This window comes from Phocoena sinus, chromosome X (assembly GCF_008692025.1).
Source record: "Phocoena sinus isolate mPhoSin1 chromosome X, mPhoSin1.pri, whole genome shotgun sequence".
Taxonomy (NCBI): Eukaryota; Metazoa; Chordata; class Mammalia; order Artiodactyla; family Phocoenidae; genus Phocoena; species Phocoena sinus.
Genome location: NC_045784.1, coordinates 127,259,400 through 127,287,357, shown reverse-complemented (window position 1 = coordinate 127,287,357; position 27,958 = coordinate 127,259,400). Strand labels below are relative to the sequence as shown.

At 53.3% G+C, this 27,958-nt stretch overlaps 3 protein-coding genes and 1 long non-coding RNA gene across 11 annotated transcripts in view; 3 read left to right on the top strand and 1 right to left on the bottom strand.

Moving 5' to 3' along the window:
- The window catches only part of CD99L2 (CD99 molecule like 2), a 107,361-nt gene extending 86,388 nt beyond the window's left edge, over window positions 1-20,973 (top strand). Inside the window, exons 8-11 of one of the 2 annotated variants that reach the window (XM_032619081.1) lie at window positions 11,447-11,485; window positions 11,971-12,090; window positions 17,150-17,215; window positions 18,375-20,973. In XM_032619081.1, coding sequence (XP_032474972.1) covers window positions 11,447-11,485; window positions 11,971-12,090; window positions 17,150-17,215; window positions 18,375-18,439 — 290 coding nt within the window. In that variant the 3' untranslated portion in view covers window positions 18,440-20,973. The remainder of the gene's footprint in view (window positions 1-11,446; window positions 11,486-11,970; window positions 12,091-17,149; window positions 17,216-18,374) is intronic. The other variant, XM_032619082.1, reaches the window with a different exon arrangement.
- LOC116747288 lies at window positions 12,120-17,131 on the top strand. The gene is made up of 2 exons (XM_032619080.1): window positions 12,120-15,537; window positions 15,721-17,131. Exons 1-2 carry the CDS (start codon window positions 15,425-15,427, stop codon window positions 16,493-16,495), a joined length of 888 nt encoding a protein of 295 aa, XP_032474971.1. The 5' UTR covers window positions 12,120-15,424; the 3' UTR covers window positions 16,496-17,131.
- A 1,109-nt stretch (window positions 20,974-22,082) lies between the features above and the next one.
- Window positions 22,083-27,958, bottom strand: part of MTMR1 (myotubularin related protein 1) — a 70,595-nt gene continuing 64,719 nt past the window's right edge. For 6 of the 7 annotated variants that reach the window (XM_032619077.1, XM_032619075.1, XM_032619073.1 and 3 more), the window contains one exon: window positions 22,083-24,146. In XM_032619077.1, the coding sequence (XP_032474968.1) occupies window positions 23,985-24,146 (162 nt within the window). In that variant the 3' untranslated portion in view covers window positions 22,083-23,984. The remainder of the gene's footprint in view (window positions 24,147-27,958) is intronic. The other variant, XR_004347975.1, reaches the window with a different exon arrangement.
- Window positions 24,146-27,256, top strand: LOC116747290. Its single transcript, XR_004347976.1, has 2 exons — window positions 24,146-24,953; window positions 25,191-27,256. It is a non-coding gene; the product is annotated as an uncharacterized LOC116747290 (long non-coding RNA).

The window sequence follows — 27,958 nt, the reverse complement described above, 5'->3', positions numbered from 1 at the left end:
GATGAAGTTCTCAGACAGTCTTCTCTATGCAAACGTGCTAATGCCATGTATGAAGATAAAACACCACATTTAAATAAATGACGATCTTCAGCATAAAAACAGTCCTAATTAATGCATTTTCTAACTGTGGATTTTAGGCACACAGACTCAACTATAGTTTTGGAGTGTATTTCTGAGATAGTATGTTATCTGTTGTATATTTTTTCTCAAGAAAACATTTCTAATGGCCCTGTAGGTGCCCCGTATTTTGTCTGTAGGTAGTAGCGCCTGTCTCTCATCAACAGGTCCCGTCAGCCTCCTCCATTCCCTAGCATTTTCACTGACTGAGAAGCTTGAGCCAGTCAGTTTCACCTCGTCATTGTCCCCTCTGTGGGCTACACCTTAGTGTATGCAAGCCTCTCCTCCCATTCCCCCGGAGTTGCTATTTGGTCCCCAGTCATCTCTTGGTGGTCACAGCCCTCTGTCCCGTGTGACCTCTGCAGCATTTCACTTTGATGACCACCTCCTCGTTCACATTCTTTCCTCCTGGGCCCTACCTGGCACTCTCCCACTTTCTTGTTCTCATTCACTTCTTCTTCCTGAACACTGTTGCCTGGTGGGTCTCTTTCCTTGAGCATCCAGTGGTATGTCATTCTCTTCCCCACTGAAAGGGAAGAGGGTATTAGAAACCAAGATCTGGGTGCTGAGTGTATTCGTTAGTGGGATGTTGCTACTTCTAAACCCTTTAAGCGGGCACAACTAGGAAACAGGAAGTACATGGATGTATTTTATTAATAAACCGTGTGTATATATGTATCTATAATTATTTCTGTATCTATTCATCAGCATCTGTATTAACCTAACTTCTCTCTCTGAGAGTGAGAAACCTACCATCCATGAACTGTTTGCTTACTTGCTCAATTCTGGTATTATACGTGTATAGCTCAATCGTAATTGTTAACCCATACCCCTGTGAGACGCAGCTTTACCAACTACAGTCCAGTGTTTGTTTTTCTTCTTTTGTCTTTACCTTTATGACCCCTCCATTCAGTGCAGTTCTGACATACATTTATAACGCAGATACGTTCATTTGTCACAGTCTACATTCCGTCCTGGGATCCCCCACCAACCTGGTTGATGTTTCGCTTGCATACATTAAAGGTCACTCCTTGTGATATACATTTGTATGGGTTTTTACCAATGCGTATAGTCGTGTGTCCACCACCCAAGTCCCATACAGAACAGTCTGTCACCATAAGAGTTCTTCTGTATATACCCCTTTGGTACTCAGCCACTCTCTGTTTCCTCAACCCTAATCCATTTTCTCTTCGTGCAACCACTAATCTGTTTATCACCTCCATAGCTTTTGCCTTTTGCAGAATGTCACATGGTTAGAATCATACAGTATGTAGCCTTTCCAGACTGGCTTCTTTCACTTAGCGATGTGCATTAAAGGTTCCTCTATGTTTATTCATGGCTTGGTAAGTCATTTCTTTATAATATTTCATTGTCTAGATGTACCACAGTTTGTCCATTCACCTATTGAAGGACATCTTGGTTGCATTTAGCTTTTGGTGATTATAAATAAAGCTGCTCTAAATATTTACATACAGGTTTTTGTACAGGCATAAGTTTTCAATCCACATGGGTAAATACCTAGGTATATAATTTCTGGGTCATATGGTAAATCTATGTTTAGCTTTACAGTAAACTTCCCAGCTGTCTTCTGAAGTGGCTGTACCATTATATTGGGTTGGCCAAAAAGTTCGTTTGGGAAACCCGACCTCTTACATCTTATGGGAATGGCCGAACGAACTTTTTGGCCAACCCAGTACTTTTCCATGAGCAATGAATGAGAGTTCCAGTTGCTCTACATCCTCATCAGCAATTGATATTGTCAGGGTTTAAAAAAATATTTTTTGAAGTATATTTGATTTACAATGTTGTATTAATTTCTGCTGTATAGCAAAGTAACTCAGTTATACATACATATATATATATATATATATATGTACTTTTCCATTATGGTTTATCTCAGGATATTGAATATAGTTCCCCATGCTACAACAGTAAGACCTTGTTGTTTATCCATCCTATATATACTAGTTTGCATCTGCTAATCTCCAACTCCCAATCCTTCCTTCCCTCCCTCCCCGCTTGGCAACCACAAGTCTATTCTCTGTGTCTGTGAGTCTGTTTCATGGATATGTTCATTTGTGTCATCTTTTAAATTCCACATGTAAGTGTTATCATATGGTATTTGTCTTTCTCTGTCTGACTTACTTTGCTTAGTATGATAATCTCTAGATCCATCCATGTAGCTGCAGATGGCATTATTTCATTCCTTTCTTCATGGCTGAGTAATACTCCATTGTATATATGTACCACAACTTCTTTATCCATTCATCTTTCAGTGAACACTTAGGTTGCTTCCAAATCTTGGCTTTTGTAAATAGTGCTGCAGTGAACATTGGGGTGCATGTATCTTTTTGAATTGTAGTTTTGTCTGTATATACGCCCAAGAGTGGGATTACTGGATCATATAGTTCTATTTTTAGTTTTCTGAGGAACCTCCATACTGTTTTCCATAATGGCTGCACCACTTTACATTCCCACCAGCAGTGTAAGAGGGTTCTGTCAGGGTATGTTTTTTGTTTTCTTTTTCATTTTAGGCATTCTAATACTTGTGTAGGGGTATCTAATTGTTTTTTCATTGTATTTTCCTAATGGGAAGTGATGTTGAGCATCTTTTTATATTCTTATTTTATACTGTTCTTTGAAGTCTGTTCAGATTTTTTGCCCATGTGAAAAATTCAGTTTGCTTTTATTCTATTTTTAACCTGGATACAAATCCTTTTTCAGGTATATGATTTTAAAAATATTTTTTCCCAGTCTGTGGCTTGTCTCTTCCTTTTCTTCATAGTGTTGTTTATCAAATAATAAAATTTATTTTTTTATAAAGTTCGATTTGTCAATCATTTTTCTTTTACGGATCATGCTTTGGTGTTTTAAGAACTAAGTTCATGAAGATGTTTTCTTATGTCCTCTTCTAAGAGTTTTATTGTTTTCGCTTTTACATTTATGCCTTTGTTCCATCTTTTAGTTCATCTGTATATGGTGTGAAATAGGAGTCCAACTTTATTCTTTTGCACCACTTGTTGACAAGATTTTCCTTTCCCTACTAAACTGTCTGGGCTCCTATGGAAAATCAATTGACCATAGATGTAAGAGTTTGTTTCTGGACTCTCAATTCTGCTCCATTGTTGTCCGTAGCTGGGCTTCAGCCAATACCAGTACTGTCTCTGCTGGGCACGTCCTCAGCTTCGGGGCAACCAAGGCTGCGTGGAGAGTGTATCAAGCCCCCTATGGTTGTCTCACGTCTCTGTTCAATCCCTGGCTAGTTGACCGGTTAGCTTGCTCAGGCTAAAGGAGCTGCTGGCTCTCCAAGTCATGTGGGTCCCATTTGGCAGCTGTAGGGCAGTTGCTGATTTCCATGGCCTATCCACCTCTCCCCAGTTAAACTAGCTGCTGAAAGACCTGGGAGAAAGGGAAATGAGAGCAACCCTGGGGGAAAAGGCCTCAGATTCCAGGTGTTCTCACAGGAACTAAATCTGTTTCCTGAAATGGCTGTCTTTGATTGTCCAGGGTTATAGTTGCTTTTTGAGAAGAGGATTTGTTGACCTCCTCAACCCCTCATGCCAGACATCCTCTCTGCTAGTATCTTTGGAATTTGGAATATTCTTTCTCATTGCCTCCCCTCAAGCCCAGGCCCATATCACCTACCCTTGGGTCATTACCTTAATCTCTTAACTGGTCTCCTGGTTCCAGCCTGTCCTCCATGCAGCTGCCAGAGAGAATCACCAGGAACATGATCTTGTCAGTCCTCTGTTTAAAACTATTGTGTAATAATGAAAAGACAAACAGCCCAATTAAAAAACGAGCCTAGGGCTTCCCTGGTGGCGCAGTGGTTGAGAGTCCACCTGCCAATGCAGGGGACACGGGTTCGTGCCCCGGTCCGGGAAGATCCCACATGCCGCGGAGCGGCTGGGCCCGTGAGCCATGGCCGCTGAGCCTGCGCGTCCGGAGCCTGTGCTCCGCAACGGGAGAGGCCACAACAGTGAGAGGCCCGCGTACCTCAGAAAAACAAAAACGAAAACAAACAAAAAAAAAAACGAGCCTAAGAGACACTTCAGAAAAGAAGTTATATGAAGATGCTCAAAATCTTTATTGGGGAAATGCGAATGAAAACCATGATGAGTTATCCCAACACAGCCACCAGAATGGCTAAAATCGGAAAGACTGACAGATACCGAATGTTAGTGCATAAGTGGAGCAACTGGAATGCTCGTAGGTTGTTGGTGTGAATGTAAAGTTTCTTATAAAACTGAACATAGACCTCCCCAGTAACCCAGCAATTTCACTTATTTTTAAGAAAAATGAGAGCTTATGTCCAAAAAAGACTTATAACAGAATTCTAAAAACGACTTTATTTATAATAGCAAAACAACAACAAAAGAAACTGTAAACAGCCTAATTATCAATAGGAGAATTGATAGACAAATTGTGATATATATTCATACAGTGGAATGACTTACTGATATACAGAATAACATGAATAAATGTCAAAAATATTATGCTGAGTGAAAGAAGCCAGTGAAAAAAACAGTGCATACTATATGAGCCCAGTCATGTGAAGTTCTAATATTTGTAAAACTAATTTCTAATGTTACAAATGAGATCCACGGCTGCTGTGGATTGGGGTGAGAATGGAGATTAGTTGGACGGGGACATGAGAGAACTTTCTGGACTGATGTTAATTCTGTATCTCAGTGGGGGTATGGGTTTCACAGGTGTATTTTATTATATGTAAATTTTACCTTAAAAAAGGAATCACAAGCAAACATGGAATTCTAGGTTATAATATGTGTATGGGTGAAGCATACAGATGTCTGAGACTTACTTTGAAATGCATCACAGAAATAAGATCAGATGGATAGAGGGATGGATGGACATATGATAAAGTGAATAATGTAAACTGTTAATTATAGAATCCAGATGGTGAGTATATGAGTGTTCACTGTACAGTGTTTTCAACTTTTTTGAATGTTTGAACTTTTTCTTAATTGTTGGGAAACATTTTTTAAGCCACAACAACAAGTGTCTTGAGTGGCTCCCTAATGCCTATAGGATAAGTTCAAGCCCCTTATCCTGCTGACATATCTTTCTGCCCTAGATCGTCAACTTCATTTCGCCTCCAAACATGTGAACGAGCTGGTCCATGCCTTCACATGCTGTTCCTCTGTTTAAATGCCTTTCTTCCACCAGATGAATTCCCACTCATGTCCAGCAAATGCTCAGTCACTGATCCCTTAAGGGACACCTCAAAGATCCCCTCCTCTCTGGAGGCCCCTCCCCTCTGTGGCCCTGTGGCACAGCGCCCATCTCGTGCCTTTGGTTCTCGTAGAACTTCCGTCATCCTGCTGGTACAGCATAGCCCCTGTCATTACTGAGTCACACTGAGTCACGTGTAGCTTTTTCACTCCTGCTATATTGGGCTTCTGAAGGCAGGCGCCTTTTCCCTTGTGTATCCCTGACACCCCCGATAAAAGTTTCCTGAAATGAAGGGGACCAGGATGGACCAAACACCTGGCTTTGCTCTCTACCCTCCCGCCCACGCTTTCCCATGAAGAGTGACACATTTGATTGGCTAGGCTGACGACCCCCTAGGCCACATGAGTGATGGCATCGTGGCATGAAATGCTTTCTTTTGGACCCCAAAGGGAGCGATGAGGGAGGCTGTGCCCCTCATGTAACTGGCGGGTAAGTGTGCACTCTTACGGGAGGTGAACTCTATAAATCTGATCTGTGAACCCAGCTCTCCCCCAGGTGGTTTTGTGAGGGGCGGGGGGGGGGGGGTGGTGGCGGACCGGAGAAGTACCTGGAAGCCCTGTTCATGAAGCGAACGCCTTACCTGATCTTCCTCTGGCTCCTGGTGTCTGTCCTCAGTTGGGAAAGAGCGTGGAGGGGAGCAGGGATGGCATTAGCAGAAAATACTGCATCATTGTTTTTAGTCAAAAAAGAAAATTTCATATTAGAACCAGATTGAGCACTCTTTTCACTCCCAGATGGTAGTTTTTAAGGCCAAAGCATGTAGTTCTTAAAACCAGAGGCAAGAGTCAAAACCCATACCTCTAAAGAGATGTAGACGTTCCCCTCCAGGTGTGCGAAGGTGTCCCCATGTGTGAAGTGGGAGCCCATCACCTTTACTTCCCAGGGTTAAATGAGAAGCTGTTTTTGGCTGTAGCTTCCAGTGTTCTTTCCCTCCAGCTGCAGCCTTCTGGTGCCCAGGAGCCTCCGTCCTGGATTGCCTTCCAGGGCTTTGCACGGACAGCTTCCTCTGCTTCCCCTCTTGTCTCGCAGGTGCCTGGACAGACCCAGCAGACTGATTCCTGCCTTTGAATTTTCATTCCATTTGTTCCTCTTCTAATACCACGCATGGGAAGCCTTGCTGAGGCCTCTGCTTGCTCCCCACCTGGAACCTCCAGTCTTCTAGAGTCTTCCAGGACCCCAGGGTTCCTTACTGAGTTTAATTTTTTTTTTATTGTAGTAAGATATACATAACATTTACCATTTTAATCATTGAAAGTGTACAACCATCACCATCATCCATCTCCAGAACCTTCCCAAAGGGAAACTGTACCTGTTAAGCAGTTATGCCCCATTCTCCCCTCCCCGCAGCCCCTAGTAGCCACTAGTCTACCTTCTGCCTCTGTGAATTTCACTACTCTAGGTACCTCATTTAAGTGGAATCGTATAGCGTTGCTTCTTTTACTTGGCATGTATTCAAGGTTCATCCCCGTTATAGCATGGCTCAGTACTTCATTTCCTCTTACGGCTGAATAATATTCCCTTGTGTAGATATACCACGTTGTGTTTATCTACTTTCCCTCCCGAGTCTAAAGAAATCGTTCCTCTTCCATTTTGACTGTATTTACAGTCACTATCTCAAAATATCTGGGTGCTGTCATGGTCCCTTCCAAGCCATTAAGTTGATCTCATGCAACAGGGAATTGGGTCTCGATGGGAACATAATCATGGCAAAAGAGCTTAAGTGGAAGGGCTTACCCCAGAAACATTGCCTTCTATTGGGAGCTGAAAAAAGTTAGGGACTTGCCGCCGGACAGCCCTTTCCGTGTCTCTCTATGGACCCATTTCTGGTTTTTTTTCAGCTTTCGTAACACGAAGAAATAGGATGTTTCAGATGTGAAGAACAGCTCTCTGGTTCTAGTGTTCTAGAATGTGAAAAAAAACCCACATGCTCCCTCAGAGCCCCTGCCCCCAACACACGTGCACGTACACACACATGCACGCACGCACGAGGGCAGCGTGAACACAGGGCTTTTCTCTGAGATAACTTCTGGTGTCTTGGGAGCTTGCCATAGGTAGGTGGGGTGTACAGCTCAGTGTTGGGTTGGGGCACCTGTCACGTTATCTAGAGGGTAGGGTGACCGTTCTCTTCCCTGAGGTGGGGTATGGAGGAGATCTGGGCTTTGGAGACTTTCAGCGAGCCACGTTCTGGCTGACTCTTTTCAGTTCGATTTGACTTTGTAACCATGGGTCATTTGAAGCAAGTGTTTGTCCCTCTTTGTTTATTCATTTTTCAGTTTTTTTTAAATTTTACTTTGCATTTCTGCTGCCACTTTTTTAATAATGAAGATAATTTTTAAAAATATCTCAAACTCCTAGCTGTGGCTGCTGGAAGTCTAGCATACTTACAAAGGTCCTGAAGCACTTGAACGTCCCCCCTCGGCCGTTCTAGCTGTTATCTACCACTGTCACGTGGCTCTCCATGCCCATGGCAAATCAGACGTGTCAGGCACTGGCTGTGAGCCTGGAATTGCACTGTTGTCAGTGAGGGACACGTCAGTGCGTTGCATCCCTGTCTGACAGGCATGCAGCTGTTGTGACTCAAGATTGATATGTCTGTATGTATCAGTGTGTGTGCATTGCTGTCTTTCATGTTGGAAGATGCTGAGGTAACATTTCTGTTGACAACAGGGTAATGCCTCCTGTTCTACAGTGTTCTCTGTAGCTACAGTGGTCACTATAGCTATAGGAGCCCTTATAGTTATGGTGGGCACTATAGCTATGGGGTCCCTTGAGCTATGGTGGCAGTCCCTACAGCTATGGCAGTCACTATTGCTATGACAGTGGTCCCTAGAGCTCTGGCATTCCATAACTATCTACACGTATAGGTGTCTATACTCAAAGCAAATTGTAATCTGAGATATGCCGCACTAGGGAATTTCTAGTACAATAGAAGGCGACTCTAGACTCTTTGGTATGTAGTTGTGATGTATAATTGTGAACTCAGAAGGCTACAAAACATATTGTCCATGAAAATGAAGGTCCTGCCAGTGACCTGTGAAATAACCTCTTTGAATTATTTCTCCAGTTGTGGGAAAGTAGATGTGGATAGATTTGCGTGAGGCTTGCATATTTTAAACATTCTTTGAAAAATTCTATGAAAAATAGTTGTTTATTGTTTTACCATCTAGGGAGTACTCTTTCTATGCATAAGGTATATATTCGTAAATATTTTTACAAAAATGGGATCGTGTCACCTTTTTAAAACCAGGTTTCTAAATTCGATAATACCCTGAATATCTTTTTCTGTATTAGGGAATCCTTTAAAAAATCATGTCAACCACTGCGTAATATTATGTTTCACTGTGACTTCCTTAACCAGGGCCTGTATTTGTACAGAGAGGGTTTCTCCTCCAGCTTTTTACTACTGTACACAGCGCTGGGATGAACTTCCTCATCGCCAAATGTATAAAACCTTAATTGTCTGTCAGACAAATTCCTAGAACTTGAACTGCAGTCACAGGAGGTGTAAGTTTTTAAAGATGCCGCTCTCTGAGTGTACTGCCTGTTTGCTCATACACTCACCTTCGCTGGGTATTTTAGTTTTGTAATCTTCGCAGATTTGATTAGTACAAAACGCTATCCTGTTTAAATTTTCCATGTCTTTGCATCCAAGAAGTGAAACACTTTTCACCTCTGTCTCATTAGACACTCTTAATATATTGTGTGAATTGACTACTCAGGCCCATTGTCCCGTTTTCTACTCATTTATGTGTAAGGGCTCCTTTTACGTTAGGGATTATTAATCTCTTTTCATACCTTCCAAAGACATTTTAGTTACCCATTCATCAGTTGATGAACCTTTCGGTGGTTTCCACTTTTTGGCTTTTACGACCAGTGTGGCCAGGTGTTTTCAGTTCTCTTGGGTATATATACCTAGAAGTGGAACTGTTCAGTCTTGTGGTAACTCTGTGTTTACCTTTGGGAGTAACCAACCTGTTTTCCATAGCAGCTGTAGTATTTTACATTCTCATCAGCATTGTCTGAAAGATCCAATTTCTTCACATCCTCACTAACACCTATTTACCTTTTTTGGACTGTAGCCATCCTAATGCGAGCGAAGTGGTATCTCATTGTGGGTTTGATTTGCATTTCCCTGGTGACTAAGGATGCTGAGCTCTTTTCGTGTGCTTATTGTCCATTTGTATATCTCTCTGGAGAAGTGTCTTCCTATCCTGTGTCCATTTTAAAATTGAATCGTTTGCCTTTTTATTGAGTAGTAGAAGTTCTTTATTCTCAATACTCATCCCTTGTCAGATGCCCCTGGAGATCAGGGGGCCTTCCTGTTTACTTTTCATGTAACACCCTCATAGCTCCTGGCCATACAGATTGTGAGGTTCAAGAATTAATCAGGAAAGGGAGACTTGGGGACACTCAGCTTCGTTCCAGCTCAAGGTGAACCAAGGAGTGGGTTGAATTGCTCATTTCTATCTGGAAATCTAGTGACATGAACGCGTCAGCAGAGGACGCCTGTGAGGAGCAGCCGCTACCCTTGACGACAGCCGCGTCTGGCGCAGCAGAAGGGACCAGTGATGGGCCAGTCCTCACAAGTGACCTTGCTGTGCACACGTTAATGCACAGGGTGACTCACGTCCTCCTCTCTGCTCCGCTTCCTCCGACAGCAGTGATTGTGTTTTTGAAAATGCCACTGCTCCTTGTTTTGTAAATAACCATTCATTTCCAATCATGGATGTCTGTAAAATGCATTTAACTCAAGGATTCAGTCCCAGGTGGGAACATAGCAGACCTCATTTTCTCCCCCAAGACTCTTATTTTTAAAAAAAGACTTTATTTTTTAGAGCAATTTTAGGTTCACAGCAAAATTGAGCACATTGTACAGAGTTCCCCATGCCCCCAGCCTACCCATTAACAGCATGCCCCACCAGAGGGGGTACATTTGTTACAATTCATGCCCCTACATCCCCCCAGCATACTAGAGCAGTTTCCCCCAAGAACCCTGGGCTCTGGGAACACGGGCTCCCTCCATTAACGAGCATTATGTCCTGAGAAGAAGAGGGTGCTTGTTAATGTTAATGTCCTAAATGGCACCGGTGGCTTGTTAGGGAGCTGCTCTCTGGGCAGGGTGTGTGTGTGTGTGAGAGAGAGAGAGAGTGTCTGTTTCGTTCTATGAAATTTTATCACACGTAGGTTTGTGTGACCACCGCTGCAGTTAAGAAAAGAACACTTCTGACACCGCGAGGATCCTTCCGCTTTCCCTCTTTTCATCACAGCCAACTCCCTCCGTCTTCACCCTCACTAACCCTAGATAGGCGATTGTCAGCCCGCATCGGTCTATGTTCCAAGAACAACTCAAAGTCTAGGCCAAGCCAGAAGTGGAGGGCCCTTAAAAAACTCCCGATTACCACTGAATTCTGTAGCATGTCGTAAGGGCACCGTATGTGCACCTGCGTTACATGAGCAGAAGCATCTGGATTTGAAGAAAACCAGGTAAAGGGCGAAGGACAGGAGGAAAAGAAATTGAAATATTAACTGTAAATCTCTTTGGGTAGTAGAATGATGAAATATTTCTATGCTGGTCTTTCGTCCTTTTTTAAAACAAAGTTTTACATCACCGTGTTTCTATAATTAGGTAAACGATAAATATACTTTACGGGGCACACTAGATGCGTGGGACCCACGCGGTGTCATCCTTCAGAGGCAGGCTCGCCTGGCGTGGGCTCAGCTCCGCCACCTGCCGGCAAGTCCCGCCCCCCACCTGCGCACCTCTGCTCCCTGCGCTATCGCTGGGGATGGATGCTGGGCAGGCGTGTGAAGAGCCAGGATGTAACACGTTCTCAGTGCACAGTCGCTGTCACTTCAGAAGTGAAACGTCCCACCTGGGCTTTGGCAGGTGACAGGCATTAAGGAAGCAGGTCTTGCTACAGTCAGGGCAGAGCCCACAGGGGCTGTGCTGGCAGGGCCTGGGGCAGAGGTGGACCCGGAAGGCTCAGCCAGTCGGGAAGGACTGTCCCTTCCCTGTCCCTCCCGACGCCGAGCTGGTGGTCACGGAGGACACTGACGGCTTTTGTCCTTTCTGCAGGTGATGGCCAGTATGGCAGCGGGGACGACTCAGGATCCGGTGAGTTTGAGTCCCGAGGTTTCCGCTGGAAACCACAAACTGGCCCGCTTTCGTCTCAGAGCTGGTCTTCCCGACCCTCCCGTGACGGTTCCTGGTAGAGACCCGTCAGTGAGGCCACCGGCAGAGGGATGCAGCCATTTAAAGGGATTAAAGCGTGAAGCTCTGGATCCCGGGGAAGTGGCCCCAGGGGCAGCCCGCTGGCCCATCTGAGCCTCAGCTGGCGGGGCGGAGGCTGCAGCGCCTCCACGGCCACCTTTCAAGCCACTCAAAATGGAAATCCTTACGGAAAACGGGAAGCACTTGGTAGACCCGTGGGCACACTGTGTCATTTTCCGCCCTTCGGTATAAGTGGCACAGCCCCGCACACTGGCTTGGGGGTCACGGGCCCTAGAACAAGCTTAGCTCGCCGGGTAGAAGGAGAGCCAGGTGCCTGAGCCAATCCCTGTGGCGTCGTGGGCTTGACCCCGCCTCTCTGCATTCCCCAGGCATGTCAGCAGAGACCGGCACCATTGCCGGCGTGGCCAGCGCTCTGGCCATGGCCCTGATCGGCGCTGTCTCCAGCTACATCTCCTACCAGCAGAAGAAGTTCTGCTTCAGCATTCAGCGTAAGTGGACCTGCCCTGCGGCCGCACCCTCCCGCTGCTCGACGTGAACAGAGGGGCCAGGGCTTTGGAGGGGAAGGGGCAGAACCCTGAGCAAGTTAAGATTCAGGAACCTTCCACAGCCTGCCCAAGACACCTCCTCAGCAGATCTCCCCGGGCCGAGGTGGAGGTGGTGCTGCACTTTTAAAAACCCTTGGGGACAGACCTCGGCCAAACTGAAGTGTAAAGCGGCCTGGAAGAGAGGACTGGGCTGGGCCCAATGACCTCGATCTTCCAAGGGTGAGCCCTGGGTTTCTCGTAGGACAGGAGAGCCCCTGGATATCCACGTGGCTTCAGACCTCACCCAAGGGGACGTGGGCCCTTCGGAGGCAGAAGGCAGGCATCCCCGGGACCTCGGAGGTCCTGACAGCCCTCCCCTCCCTCTCAGATCCCGAAGAGCCACTGCCCGCTGCCTGGGCGCCCCCGCTTCTCCCCGTGAGCCAGAGAATCATGAATTGTTTTAAAGGAAGAGGAGAGTGTGGTCCCCCCCCACCACGTTACACACCAGCTTCGTAACATAGGCGGCTTTCATTTTAGGCCTGTAGCTGTGACTCTATCCGAGGTGTGGGAACTGAATAGTTACAGAAGGAATGTGTCTGAGACGCCCACCCACGGGAGCCCCGTGTCGGGGGGAGCCCGTGTCGGGGGGAGCCCCGTGGGGGCGCCATTATCGATGGTTTCATAAGCACAGTGTCGATGTGTCGCTGTTTGCCAAGAGTGTCTCTGGTTGAAGACAGGCGATTTTTAGTTCAAGTGAGAGACCCTGACTCAGCCATAGTTTTCCTCTTTCCTGCAGCTCAGGACCATCCCCTGTGAGGCTTCCCCTTCCCTTGCTCTGGGCCTCCGCACTTAATTCTAGCCTGGACCTGAGCTTCCCGGGAAACGACTTGGGTCCCAGAATGCTTGGTGTGTGATATTGCTGCCGTCTCCATTGTGTTTGGTGCGCCACAGGCTGTGCATAGCAGTGCTCCAGGGACAGCATTCACACCTCAGCGCACGACGTGCACAGCTGTTCATGGCTGCCCTGCTTGAGTTCCCACCCACTTACTATTGTGCCAAGAGCTTGGCTGTAGAGTGGTGTGAACAGGAAGAGTGAGAGGCAGTGCAGAGCTGGAGGCTGGGTTGGCCTTAGAGCTATCACTTGTCCCAGCTCAAAAGACTTAAAACAACAGATCTATCCTCTCATGGTTCTGGAGGCCAGAAATCCAAGATCAAGGTGGCAGCAGTGCTGGTTCCTTCTGGAGGCTCTAGGGGAGGATCCTTCCTTCCTCTTCTGGCTTTTGTGGCCCCGAGCATCCCTTGGCTTATGGCTGCATCACTCCAATCTCTGCGTCTGTCTTCAAGTGGCCTTTTCCTCTGTGTCTGTGTCATCTTCCGTCTCTTAAAGGGCACTTGTCATTTAGGTGTGGGCCCCACCCTAAATCCAGGATGATCCCATCTTGAGATCCTTAACTCCGTCACATCTCCAAAGACCCTTTTTCCAAAGAAGGTCACATCCACAGGTTCCAGGGGTGAGGACATGAACATAGTCTTTAGGGGCCACCATTCACCCCAGTTCAGCATTGTAACCCTAACAGTGACATGAGTGCAATCCACGGTTGTCAAATACATGCCCACTGCAGAGCTGGGCCAGTGGCTTGTGTGCCACGGGATGGCTTTTGAGACTTTAAAATGCATGTTGGGTAAACGAGAAACTAAAAGCCGGGCCTAAACTTCTAGTAAGCATGGCTTCCCAGGCGCTCCACACTTGCCAGCGCCCGACACTGAGTGTGGGTCACCACCCTGAGCACTCCCACAGCCCGATGGGGCAGCCGTGCCGGGCACCCTCATTTTATAGCTGAGGAGACAGAGGCTGAGGGGATTGTTGAAGGAACTCACTCAAGATGGGAAGCGGTGAGTCTAGAAGGGAAGGGGTGCCAGTAGATGGGAACAAGGAGGGAGAAAGAGGTTGATGTCCAAAGCCAAGAATAGATGGATTCTGGACTGTGTGTCTGTCCTGGTGGGGGCACTCAGGTGAAAGTACATTATTTTCACACTTGCTTCCTGAAACAAACAGATGTGAGGTTTTGCAAACTGGATTAGCGGGCAAAACCCGATAAAATGTGAGAACATGAAGTCCTTGGTACGTAGAGTTGAGCGATTGGTGTGGTGTTTGGGAGAGAACAAACGAAAAAGAAGGGGCGTAGCTGACAGTGAAAAGCCCTGTGGCAGCAAGGCTAGAGGACGTGCATGTGACCTCTCTCTCTGGGGGCTGGCCTGGAGGTGAGGGTGTTATGTTGCTGGGCTGGGTGCCGGGGGCCCAGGCCAGGGGGCCCGGCGTGCTTGCAGGGTTGATGGGGGCTCCCAGGAAGCTCATGGAACCTGAGGGCCTCTCCCAGCCGCCTGTTCCGTCTGAGGGTGGGTGACCCTCCCCCCGGTCCTTTCCCCTTAGTCTGTCGGTGATGTCCTTGTCATTGCTAAACCCACACTGTCCTGAGCCCCTCAGCTGGACACTCGTGCGAGTACCACCATCACCCCCAGTTTCCTTAGAAGGGAACTGAGTGCGGTGCATCCCCGCATTTGAAAAAGCCCCCCGTTGCTTCTGTGTCCGCCCGCTGTGCCACCAACATTTTCTTTCAAGCGTGTAAGTTGTATCCGCTCCCGCCTCCCCTTATGAATCCCACCAGCCCTCCTGGGTCCAACGTCCCCTGATGTGACATCAGCGGGGTCCCTGTTCCTGGGGCTCGTGCAGCTCTGCTCTTGGGCCGCACCTCTCCACCGCCACGGCCCTGGTCCTCCATCTGGATGTTTCCATCAGCCCCCTGCCTGCCCCGGTCTCCCCCACCATTCTCCCTGCTCTGAGCAGCCGGCGGGATCCATTTCAAATGCACACTTCCTCCCGGCCCAGTCCCTGGGCTTCACATTCACAGCCCTTCATGGTTTGGCTCCAACCGCATCCCTTCTCTTCCCTGCCCATGGACGCGTCCCCAGAAGCCTCTCCACAGCCGCACTGGCTTCCCCGAGTGGGCAGCGCTTGCTCCAGCATCCCGCCCGGCATCCCGCTAGCAGCCCTCTTCCTTCAGGCCTGGGACACCCTCCCAGGCAGCCTTCCCGCCCTCCCAGCCTGTGGACCAGAGGAGATGTCTGCCTTGCACGCTGCCACAGCGCCCCCTGCTGCCCCGCCGTGCCGCCGCTGGGGCGGGACGGGGCTTGTGGGCTTGCGTCCGCGGCTGCTGCCCCACCCCCCAGCCCATCGCTCTCCGTGGGGGGCTGTGTGTGTTTCAGCCACTGATGTGTCCCTGGCACCAGGAGGAGCCCCATGGATGTCCGTTGGGTGGTTAATCCCCTGAGAAGCTGGGGGCCAGGACCTCCCATGCCCACGCTTTCTGTTAAGCGTCTGCCCAGAGTGGCCTCAGCCATCTCCTCGGGGAAGTAAGTCAGGGAAGGTGGAGCAGAAGCTGCCCTGCACCCGGTACACGGGGACGCCCTGGGGGAGGGCACGTGACTGCTAGGAGGGCCTGACCCCGCAGTGGTGCTCAGGGGCTTGCGGTATTGACTGCCACCAAAGGGGTGCCGGCCTTGGGGACCCTCTGCTCCCCATGTCTCTGCCCTCAGCGCCAAGGGTCGGCGTGTCGCGTGGAAAGCCCACGTGGCTTGTTGCCGGGGACTGAGTTCTTGCTCCAGGGTCCTAAGCTTTGTGTCTTGCCTTCAGATGCAGCAGAAGGTCAAGGTAACGACGACGTGCTTTGACTTACTCATCTTCCTCTCCTGCTTTGGCCTCTACACTTCATGTCCACCCCTCCCCTCCCCTCCCCTCTCCTCCCCATTTCTCTCATTCCTTGTCGCCACTCTCCACCCCGCGCCCCCGTCCCCTTCCCTGGTGCTCACCGACTTGGCTGAAACCACGACCATCTTTAGTTTTCCACGTGCGTTTCGGGGTGCTGGGGCGGGCGTGGAGGTCCTGTTCAGGACTCATACCCACTGGCGGTCATCCCTGCGAAGCAACCAGAGGCCTGCCCGCAGGCAGAAGACAGTCTGGCGCATGCCAGCTCGGCAGCTGCGCAGAGATCAGGAGGCTCAGGGCGCACCTCCTGGCCCTGGCCCATCCGCTGGGAACAGCTTCCACTGGCTCTGTCACCCATCCCACCCCACACCTGCCGCCAAGCGACACCCGCATTTTCCCTGGGCCCATCTGGTGCCCGCCTTGAGCCCAGCGAGCACCAGGGCGGGCAGGCATCCCTTCTCCGTGAGGAGCCTGAATGCGGCCCGGGACGGCGGAGTGACTTACGCTGGCGCCTGCTCAGTCGGTTGGTTAGAGCCGTGCGTGGCCCGAGTTTCCCACAGGCCCAGGGCTCTGATGAGGCTCCCAGTCCCCGGCTTATCCTCTTGAGTCTCCCCACGCAGCGGCAGGGGTGGGGTCCACTCAGTGGCCTGAGTGCTGGCCTGCAGAGGACGCCTTGTAGAGTCCCCAGGTCCCTCTTGGACGCAGGTGGGGAGGAAGCCCAAATAACTCACTGGACCAGAGCAGCCGTCCGTGGGTCCTGGGCCCTCCACTCTGGGGCTGGGACAAACTTCCTGCTGCCCAGCGGAGCCCATCCAGCCATCTGCCCCGCCCCCTCTCCATCAGTCACTCACGCAGTGCCGGGCTCCCTCTTTGCCTCCCTGGCTCCTGGGCCAGCACATGGACCCAGGGGTGGCGCTGAGTCCTGCCATCCGGTGCCCCTCTGCTGGGCGGAGCTGCCGTGTGGCCCACAGTCTCACAACGTGGTGGCACCTGCCAATGGGGATGGGTGTCGGGGCCTTTGCCGCATGTCACATCAGGGGGGAGGACGAGAGGTCTGGGGCAGGGCAACACGTTCCCGGCCGCTCTGCGCCCAGATGCGGGGACAGAGATGTTTGGGTGGCCCGGGCTGCAGGGGTCTGAGTTCGTCAAGGGGGGTGGGCTTTCTCACCATAACGGAGGGCCTGGTCAGGCGTTCTGCCTCGTGGCCGGGGACCCTTTGCTTCCGCGTCAGTCACCAACTCCGCCCTTTGCCTTTTGCAGAGGGTCTCAGTGCGGACTACGTGAAGGGGGAGAACCCGGAGGCCGTTGTGTGTGAGGAGCCCCAAGGTGAGGACCTCCAGGTCACTGTCTTGCTGAAGGCCTCCTAGCCGCTGGGCCCGGCACCAAGCAGACCTGGGCTAGGAAAGCAGGGACGCTCAGAGGTGGCCACTTCTAGAACTTCCAGCCAGAACGATGGGCTGATGCCAGGGACACGGGGAGCACGGCCAGGGCCGTCTGCTCACGGTGCGGGCTCAGCCTCTGCTCCCTACCCGCGGAGACAGACTGGCGCCAGCCAGATGCCGGCGGAAGCTGTGGGGATCCTTTAGACCTCGGGGCCCTTTCCATCTGAAAACTGCCACAGGCAAGAGGGAGGCCCACCCCCGCCGTCCTGTGATCGGCAGGCACTTGCCGGCCGCGGTGAGCCGCCAGCGGGTACAGGCTGCGTGACGTCAGGCTGCCAGCCTGGAGTGGCCAACCTCTCAAGGCCGATGCAGCCTGTGGCCCCAGAATGCCAACGAGGCGACCAGGAAAGGCTTCACGGAGAAGGGGAGCAGGCCGCTTGTCGTCAGCCGAGGCCGGGGAAGGGCTTCCAGGCCGGGGTGGGCGGGAGAGACAGGAGCCCAGGCGTGCCTTTGCTGGGCTGGGCGCTGAGGCTACGCCCGGGGCTGCCATGGGCGCCGTGGTGGGGGGGGCATCCGGTCGCTTAGGATAGGATGCTGGATGGATTCGCTAGCCCTGGGTTTCAAACGTGGGAAAAGGGACTCTACAGCTGCAGTCAGTGTACTCATGTTTTCAAGTCTTGGCCACCACGGTGTTGGTACCTACCATGGGCCAGGTGCTGTGTTACGTGCTTTATTTAAAGTACTCCTCCCTTGGGAATTCCCTGGTGGTCCAGTGGTTAGGATTCGGTGCTTTCACTGCCGGGTCCCGGGTTCAATCCCTGGTCAGGAAACGGAGATCCCACAAGCCACGCGGCGTGGCCAAAAAATAGAAAAAAATCGAAAAAACTCCTCCCAGCCACTGTGCCGGGACCATTCCCACTTTACAGATGAGGAAGTAGAGGCCGAGCTCGTCTCCAGGGCCACAGCGGGCGCCAGGGGCCAGTTGTCTGGGACAGACACACAGGGAACTGGATTTCTGTGCCCAGCAAAGGACATGATCGTGTCTCTGTGTCTTCGTGTGGGGTGGACATGACTCCTTCCTGACGGGTTTCTCCTGTCCCTAGTGAAATACTCAGCACTGCAGACGCAGTCCGCGGAGCCGCCGCCAACGGAGCCGCCCCGGATCTAAGGGGCTGAGGATGCGAGGCCCTGCCCCGCCAGGCAGGCTGTGGGCACACAGGGCCGCTGCTTGGGACCCAGCTCCTTGTTTCGTTTGGACCCACGGCTGCCACGCTGCTCCTTCGATGTCATTGGCTTCTTGTCGTTCTCAGTTTTCCGGATGAGCTCTGGGTGTTCGTGAGTTTGGCTCCTGCGCCCGCCCTGCCGCAGGGCCTCCGGAGAGCCTTGCTGCGGAAATCCTTGGCGAGCTGGGGAGGGGGAGACCGAGCGGAGGGCGGCCAGAGGACACGCATGCTGCAGGGCAAGAGTCTGAACCCGGGGCCCTGCCATCCCCTGCACGCTGCGCTGCCTCGCTGGGCGGCTTTCAGCTGCAGGAGCACACCGGTGAGCGCCGGGTGACACCGCTCACGTGCCACACCCAGGGGTGTTTTTATTTCTGTCCTTCTTTCCAGCTCCAGCCCTTATGCCGCTGGGCTTCCTAAGCGCTGGCGCGAGTGGTGGCTTTTCATTTAAGTGCAAACGTGCATGTCACAGTATCCCTGCCTTGAGAGTTCAGGAATCTTCTGGATGTGTAGGAGGCTGCGGCTCTCAGGCCTAATTCCCGTATGATGCCGTGGGACCGGACGTGGTCTCCAGGCTGACACGATTAGTTCAGTGAGTTTCCTACTGGGGCTGGGGGCGCGTGTGCTTATTTTGGTAGCAAAAGCTACAGACGTCAAGAATGAGCATCAGAGCCTGAAGCATGCCCGTTGGCTGCCTAAAGATGTACGTAGTGCGGAGGGGAGGGGAAAGGGACGTTGGCTTGGTGTGGGAGCTCACCTGACTCGGTGAGTCTCTAGTCACCCTGCCTGTCCTCTGACGGACAGCGCGTGGGGGCCCGCGGGCACCCACACCGGCGGCCGCCGTCGTGTTTGGCTGGAGCAGAGCTGCCTTCCTGGAACATTTGTCAGGCCCGCGTGTGGTCCTGATCCTGGGAGCGCTGCTGTCGGGCCGAGCTAGAGTCTAGAGCCACGTCTACGGATAACGAGTTTGCAGTGTCAGAGAGCACTTCTGGGAGCGTCGTGTGAGCCAGCAGGAAGGCGGGGTCCTGTTAATCCGGCTTCTCGCGCTGCAGGACTGCTGTGTCAGCCCCCCCACGTCCGCTAGGTTGGGATGAGGCGACTCCGACTTCTTAGGGAGACAGTTGACGTCTGAACAGACCCCGCAGCTTAGATGGCCTCGTGTGTTCGTGTTATACGGGGCATGCCGTGGGGCCCCCGACACCCCCGCCTGCAGGCTCACGCCGGGCAGGCTGGATCGTGTGCAGCTCCCGGAAGTGAGCAGCAGAGGGGTCGCTGGTGAGGTCAGCCTGTCCCCAGGACCTCCCCGCCCTGCCCTCGTGGGACAGGCTGTTGTCAGCTTTGCCAGGCTCGTCCCTTCCAGCCTGGCCAGGGCTGATGTCCCCACCCCTCTGCTGCTGGGCTGGAGGCGGCCCTGAGGGACTTTAGGTGACAGCAAGCTATGAATGCAAAACAGGGTGACCTCAGGGCCCAGGGAGGGCCCGTGTCCTGAGTAACAGGAGTTGGGGAGGGATCAGGGCGGCCCTCGGAAGCTCATTGCGTTAGGAGGGCTGCTCACCAACGTTCCCAGGCATTTTAAAGAAGGAGACGAGGCAGCACTTGTGTGTGGTAAGATGCTTCTCTCCCAGCCACTGGGAAGTTTGGACATTTATAGAGAAGTCACAGTCACGGCAGTGACTAGGAAGTGACGTGGCCCGTGTGATTCTGGGCATGGCCAGGCACGGCACCCCTGGTGGGCCACCTCAGCTCTGCGGCGAGGCTCATCTGAGGTGAAGACCCTGAAATCCTATCTGTGATGTGAAGTCAGCGCCCTCTGCAAATCCATTTTCTCGGTAGCACTGACTTCGGTTAAGAGAGACCCATCACGCTCTTGTCTATCTCGGTGCCCTCTGCGGCAAGCCCAGAGCCCAGCACCCAGCCCTGTGCCAGTGACCGGAGAGGCCTTGAAAGTCACTCACCCACCCACCCACCCGTTTGCAGGGCTCACATCCTGGGGACGGGGTGTGGGGGGCCGACACTGGCTGATACCCGGGGGCTCTTGTAGCTGTGTCCACCTGGAGGCTGCATCGACCAGCTTGGGCCCGTCCCAGGTGGTAGTGGAGACAGTGAGTGAGCTAGAAAGGCCAGCTGACAGTATCTGATCACTGTCAGCTTAACTGGGGGCGGGGAGAGGGGGCTCAGTGTTTACAATAGCAACTCCGAGCCCCTGGGGGAAGGAGGCAGGGCAGCCTAGCCGGCTCGGGCACCCTCCCCCCGTGGCACCCAGAGAGCAGCGCCAGGCCCACTGCCTCGGCTGCTTGGGGTGGGGGCCACTACCAGTTCTCTGAGGAAGAAGAGGCTGACACTGACCTCAGGATCCCCGGTACTTTCTCTGTGCTCGTGTTTAATTGTGAATTGTAAGCTCTCTCGTGTTCGCATTAAACGAAAGGGAACCTGACGGATCCCTGTATTCTGACGGTGTGAAGGCACTCCCTTTGTTAAGCGATGCTGTTTTTTCCTAATTAATTATTATATGGAGGCGACCTCCTTCCCCTCCCCGCCAGCCAAGGGCCTTTCTCAAGAGGGTTAGGGCTCTTGCACTTCCCCTCTTGCTGTGCGGCTTCGTGTCGGGCTTCCCGGGGGCGGTCCCCTGCGTGGCACAGGGAGCTAAGGCCGTGCCCCACGTCACGGGGGTAGGGAGGGGGAGGGGCAGAGGCAGGCCCCCAACTCGCGACTCCTAAGCCCACTGCTCTGCCTTCTTCAAAGAAAGCCAGTAGCCGGGGTCGACTTGGGTGACGTGTGGCTGTCTGAGCCCGAGAAAGCGCAGCGGGGCCGGGGCCGCGCAAGCAGCGAGCTCTGCTGCGGACAAGGCGTGCGCTTGTCACACGGTGCGCCTTGCAAACTGAGAGCAGAGCGTGAGGAAGATGCGGGGCCGCTGGCTGGGCTTCACACTGCGGTGGGTGGCGCCTTCCTGCCAGAGCGGCCTTGTAGTAAAATAGCACCGAGTCCTCAAACCCAGCCCCCACGTGACTGCCGTGCAGAAGTTGCGGCCCTCCCGGCCTTGCCGCTCGGGCGTCGCTGCCGGGGCCCACGGCTGCAGTGACTGCCGCGTGGAGAAGGGACGGGACACCAGGCCTTAGAAGAAGGGTGGTCCGCAGGGGCTGGTGTGGTTTCGTCCAGGCCTCTCACAGCCCCGTAAAGGCCAGCATTCCCTCCGGAGACTCTGGGGCAGGGGGAGGGGGACCCCAGGGCTTCTCAGAAGTCTGTCCCACTTAAGATCTAGGACTCATGGGCTGGAAAGCTGGCCCTGCTTCCTCGGGGCCACACCTGCCTCTCAGGGGGTCCAGTCCTTTCCTCACATCTTCAGCATTTTCTCAAGGTTAAAGTGCAGGGGCGTTTCAGATTTAAAAGTCAGAATAGTTGCCCGTTTCAGCCAAAACACTCAGCCCTTATGATAAATTGCACTTACAACTTAGTAAATGAAGGAAATCACGTAAGGGTACTTCACATGTACTAACTGTGCTTGGCATATAACATAATGACATGTATTGAACGCTTACTGATTTTCCACAAGGGAAAAATCACCAAAAGAAAACTTAAAAGGACAACAAAAAATGAGACCACAGAGCAAACATTACTTTAATTACAGATTGAAATACGGTGCATCCGATGACGCAAATACAATACTGCACCAGTCTTTAAAAACCTCAACCGTAAAGATCTTACATTCTAGTACACTTAAATAAAACCGAAAAAAGAAGTGCTTAGGTGACAAAACTGTACTTCAAGTTGTTTTAGAAACAGTTTTGCGCTAGGAACACACAAAGGAAAATGATCTGTTGTGCTGCTTTCAAACGGAATGGGAGCTTCTAGGGGTCCTCCTAGGGCCCAGGACGTTGACATTGGCAAGAACGACCCACTCGGCCTCTCTGGCTCTGTCAAAAGCATCCCCCAGTCCACACCAAGGTTGGCAGTCTTAGTGCAGCTGGGGATTATGTGATATTTCTGGGGAAAAAATGGGTCCCCATTTTTAAAAAATCAGTACGTCAATGTATAATCCAGTTTATCCCTTCGTAAATAAGGTTTCAGCTATGTGGGAAGCATGAATCAAAAGCTACGTCAATTAAAACACAGTTTAGAAGCAAATCCCCCAGATGATAAAAATGGAGAATTGATTTTAGGTTATCAAATTACCTCGAATAAATATTTGATACCTTATAGATACCAGATAATTTTCTACAAGAATCAGAAGGTTCCAAGTTGAAAAAACATCTACTCTCTAAGTATTTGAGTGTAAAAAACCTTTAAGGATGATGTTTTCAAAAATCAGGTCCCTGTGTAGGGCTTTGGGTAGCATCCAGGAATTTGAAACCAACCAGATACTACAAGGCAGTGGCATGCAGGTCTGACCCGATGAGCTCCCCCCACTCAAAGGCAAGCTTAATTCCTGCAGTGCTGGGGTCCCGGGCGGGGCTGGCAGGAATGGGCGCGGCCCTGGGCACCAGGAGGAGGAGGGCGGGGCGCAAATGTACAAGATTCTGCGCGACGCGCCACGCGGAGCAGCTCAGAGCTCTAGCTCTAGTGGATGGACCAGCTGACGGTCAATTAATTCCTGCCCAGACTGATGGAGTCCCAGAGCCCAGCCAGGGAGTGAAGGTGTGAGATGGGGAGGAGAGGCCCGAGCGGCTCTGAGATGAGGAAACGGAGGGAGGCGAGTGCTCTGCTTTCGGCATCCGAAATCACAGCACAGTTGTTGCTTTAAAACACCGACGTGCAGTGACGGGAATAAACCGCGTTGAAGGGATCTCGATAAAACGAGCACGATTATTTCAGACAGCAGATAACAGGCGAGAGCAGACCCGCTGTGACAGAGAGCTGTCAGCAGTGGGAAGTGGCAGGTCCCAGAGTCGGGTGAGGACAGAACACGTGGCCTTAAGTGGCCACATTCAAATTGTGCTTCAAATGTACCACGTAAAAGTTAGCATGAGCTTGGTTTGAAAATTCCTCACCCAGTCCCGTCAAGCAGATGCCTCCTTGGGTGACTAGTCTAAACATAAAAAAAGGACGTAGGAAAATAAAGGCATGTTTCTCTCTTTTAAAAATACCTTATATGTACACAGCAGGAAGTGGTACCGGAGGACCCCTGGCGCGAGGAGACCCTGGGGAAGAGGGTAACGGCCTGTCTTCCCCGGCACAGTTAACTGAGAAACCCTGGAGGGGAGCAGAGAGCAGGAAGGAGCCACGGGGCTGGCCACGGCCTCTAGGGGAGTGGGGTGGCTTTTAACGAGGATTCCCCACCTTGAGCCTGAGCCCTGCGTTCCGCTCGCTTGAGTGTCCCCCACTCGGCCCTGGAAAAGCGCTGCCAGGAGGGAAAAGGGTGTTGACGACACAACAGCACTTACGCTGTTCCCTAGCACACGGTCGGTCACTGGTGGAAAGCGCCGTCGAGACGCGGCGGGCACGGGCCTTAATCGGACAAGTCGCAGGCGCCCCGCCCGGGCCGCAGGGACGGCGGCGTCAGACCGACGTGTGCACGGGCGTGACCGAGTGTGACGGCGAGGAGCCCCGCTCAGACGAGGCCGAGGCGCGTGCGGCCACCTCCCGCTGCAGGTCCTCCACCCGCTTCTGCAGCTCCGCACGGACAGCCAGCAACTCCTTGAGGTTCTGGTGGATGGGCGTCTGCGGGCAGAGACACGGGTCAGCGCCGCCGCCGCTCCCCAGCCTGGTCCCTGCCTCCCGCCCCTCGCCCTCACCGCCGCGGGCACAGGGGCCCCTCCCCGCGAGCCGTGGCCTGGCCATCCTCCCCAGCGGGTGCTCCCAACGCGCGCCTCGGCTGAGGCCACCACCCAGCAACATCGGTGGCCATGGCCCCGCACACCCCCTGCACCTCCGTTTCTGCATCTCCGTACGTCACGCTGCTAACTGAAAACCCTTCTGTTAAACCGGCACCTCCAGCACCTCGCAGCCACGTGTCTTCATCAGCCAGGACGGGCGCGGGCAGAAGGCCCTGGAGGGGGCAGTGCGGGGGGAGGGGCCCGGGCCACTGGCTCCCATCCCTGTTCACAAAGCCTCTGCCGGCCACGCCAGCGCCGCCCCCCGCCCCGCCTCAGCCGATTCCTGCCCCCGTCGATGCGCGGAGCAGAGAGATGCGAAGGGTGCTCCCGGGCCGTGGGGCCTCCCAGCCCGACTCTTCTGGCCACAGCACCCACTCCCTCCCGTGCTCAGCTCACAAGCTGCCCTGGGCACCTGCTGCGGCCCAGACAGCCCAGACCTGGCATTGCCCTCGTGGAGCGAAGCAGACAGGGGAGGGAAGTCGCCACCTGAGGGGCGAAGGGGGTATGGGGTGGGGTCTGGGGAGCTCCCCCTGCTTCCCCTCGGCCCCCGTCCAGCTTATGCACAGCAGCCACCAGCCTGGGTCCTGAGCCCCAGCCAGGCTCCGAGACGCCACTGAACAGCCCCCGGTGGCTTCTTCCCACCGGCCTGAAGGTAAGATCCTGACCTTGGCTTCAAGGCCCTGTGTGGTCTAACCCCAGCCTGCCTCCCCTGGTCACCCCTCACCAAGTCCTGCCTCCCCTGGTCACCCCTCTCCAAGTCCTGCCTCTTCTCCCCTCCTGCATTCCCGAACATTCCAGGTTTTGGAAGATGCCACACATGTGCTGTCCCTTCTGCCTGGGGCACTATCCCCCGACTCTTTTCACTCACAGGCTGGGCTTCATCCTACAGGGACTGGCTGGAAGGGCACTTGCTCTGGGCGGGGGACTTTTGGAGACTCTGCACTCCTGCCACGCCTGCGTGTTTCATCCTGACCTCCCCACGAAGTCTGGGAGCCGTCCCATCAGGGGTGCCAGTGGTGACCACCCCAGTGCACAAAGAGGGAAGGCAGGAGACAGGTGAGAGAGAGACGAGACCTGAGAGCGAGTGACCAGAGAGGTGAGCACATGCGAGGGATGAGGGACAGAGGGACAGGGACGACAGAGTCGGACAAGGCAGGGGCGGCGGGGGGAGGCAGCCAGGTGTCTGCAACACACGAGGGTGCTCGGTAACCCACACAGAAGCGGCTCAGAACACACTCCTGACTGGCCCCGGGAAGGAGAGAGAAGGCGGCAGTGTGGGAGTCCGATGGCAAAGGCCCCCAGAACAAGGGAAGCTGCCTTGTTTATTGCTGATTCCAGAGGCCGCTGGGAGGTGGAGAACAGCTCCCCTCTTAGCCTTGGACCTACTGGGTATTTTCTTGTTTTGTGGGACTTGATTCCAGTCGCTTTGCGATCAAGCTACCATTACTAACAGCCAGGCCCTGGGGTCAGAGAGAGGCGAGCCACGCGGGTAACAAGCGACTTCACACCCACCCAGGCCCGAGACTCTCACCTTAGTCTCCACGCAGGCTTCGTTATCTTTTCTCACACGTTATCTTCACTTACAATAGACCAAAGGCATGCTTGTTTGAGAAAATGCCCGTCTCGGGGCCAGTCGCCCAGCGCTAGCATGTGTGACACAGAACGCCACAAGAGTCCCACACAGCCAGCCTCTGATGGAGGCGCGGGCGGCCCCCTCCAGGCAGCTATCCTAGCTCCTCCTCCTCAAAGAGGCCAGCCACCTTGTGTCCCTGCTTTTCTTTTCTGCCCCCCGCCTCTGCTCTGGCCAGCCCGGCTCTCTGCCCCATCACTGGACACCAGCCTTCATGCTGATCCCCTGGCCAGGCCCCGCTGCTGCCCTCCCCGTGCCCGTGCTGCGCTGCTACCGTGAGCTTCCTGCAACGCTGTGGTGGCCCACAGCCCCTGCGATCAAGGCCTCACTTGAAGATGCAGGGGGGACGCACAGAGCTAGACCACCCCCTGACCGCCCTCCAAGCACTGTGCCGGGCTCTGTAGGGATCCATTTGCCACTCGCACCCACGCGAGGTCTCAGAAGGCTGGGGACCTTCCCCGCAGCGGGCACTGACTCACCGCCAGGGTCGGGGTCTGGCCCTGGCCGGGGCGCCCGCCAGCCTCATCCCGGAGCAGCGATGCCTGCGCGTCTCGTGACCGTCCTGAGTGTGCTCAGATGAGCACGAATTCGTGTGCTTTCGAGAACAGAGGCGCATGCAGCATGCAGGCTTGAAGGAGTTGGGCCCTGTCCTCACCAAGTTCGTGACCAGCACAGGGCCACGCTGGTAGCGCCAGCAGAGGGAGGCGGGCGGCAGGAGACCTCAGCCCTGGTGCATTTCTAACAAACAACACAACACGTAGGAGAAGCTGCCAGAGGCCTGGGTGCCTAAGTGACTCAAGACTGGAAAGCAGCGCTCCAGGGGCCCTGGATTTGGCAGCCTAGGACCACGAGCCGGGTCAGGGCACCGGGTCAGGGCAGAGCACCGCTCCGGGAGCTCGCCTGGGGGTGATTCAATCTCATCACAGCGCTTGTGTCAGAGGCCAGCCTTGCAGAATGCCAAATCTAAGAGGAGAGGGGAAAGGCGATGAACACCACCTTGTCCCCGTGGCCTGGAGAAGGGAATCCGGGAGCTGAGATGACAGACCCAGAGGCCTGGAGCGGGGGCAGGGCAGGTGACAGGAGGCCGCCAGGCACCAAAGGGGCCGTCGCAGGACTGACTTTGGCTGCACGACTCCAGAGTCACAAGGCAAGACATGTGGGTTACAAGAGGGAAGGGGACAGGTTTGGGGACCATGCTTGTGAGGTGGCCTTTTGAAGGCCACGGCCGATTCTTAACTGTCTGGTTTCATGGGAAAAGAGCCGAGACTGTGCCTCAGCTACTTCCGATGTTGTTCAATAAAGGGAACGTTTTACAACTCCTAAAAGAAGTTGGCATTTTTGCGACTCAAAACAAACACACATTACATCCAGAACCCTGGTGTTCGGTAGGTAGAAACGTGCTCTGGCCCTGCTGGCGCCCAGCATGTCTGCGCTGGTGGGGCCGTGCCCGCTGCCCTGGCCACTTCAACACGGGAAGCAAGCAGCTAGTGGCCCCATGCCCGCGTTAGACATTTGCCTCATATGCGGTGACAGAAGGGCCCTCAGAGTAAGTGCAGGGGCGGGTCAGGTCAGGGAAGGTTTCCTAAGAAAAGAAGGTTCTCTGAGCATCCCCTGTTGGCGTGGTGTGAGGCCGAGGGCAGGGAAGGCATTCTGAGGTCAGAGGGTTTGAGGGGCCCCTGGCGGGATGCGGCATCCATCTCAGGCCAGGAGACGGCCATAGGTGGGGGGCGACGGGAGGCCCGGTTCAGGGGCTGCTCCGGGAGAAGGACAAGTACTGTGCTGAACAGGCCCTGATTGATAGTGGCCTTCTGGAGAACAGTCCTCAGGTCTCCAGGGCAGCGCAGCCAACTCACTCAGAGGGTTAGAGGACAAAAGGGCTTCCGTAGCTGAAGCTTCGCGGAACTGGTGCATGGAGCAAGGAAGCAGAGTAAGGGAAAGAGGAGGCGAGTGGCGAGGCGAGGAGAGGGGAGTGGTGAGCTGCGCACAAGCAGGAAGTGGTGCCCCAGGCGGCAGGCTGCACTGTCAGG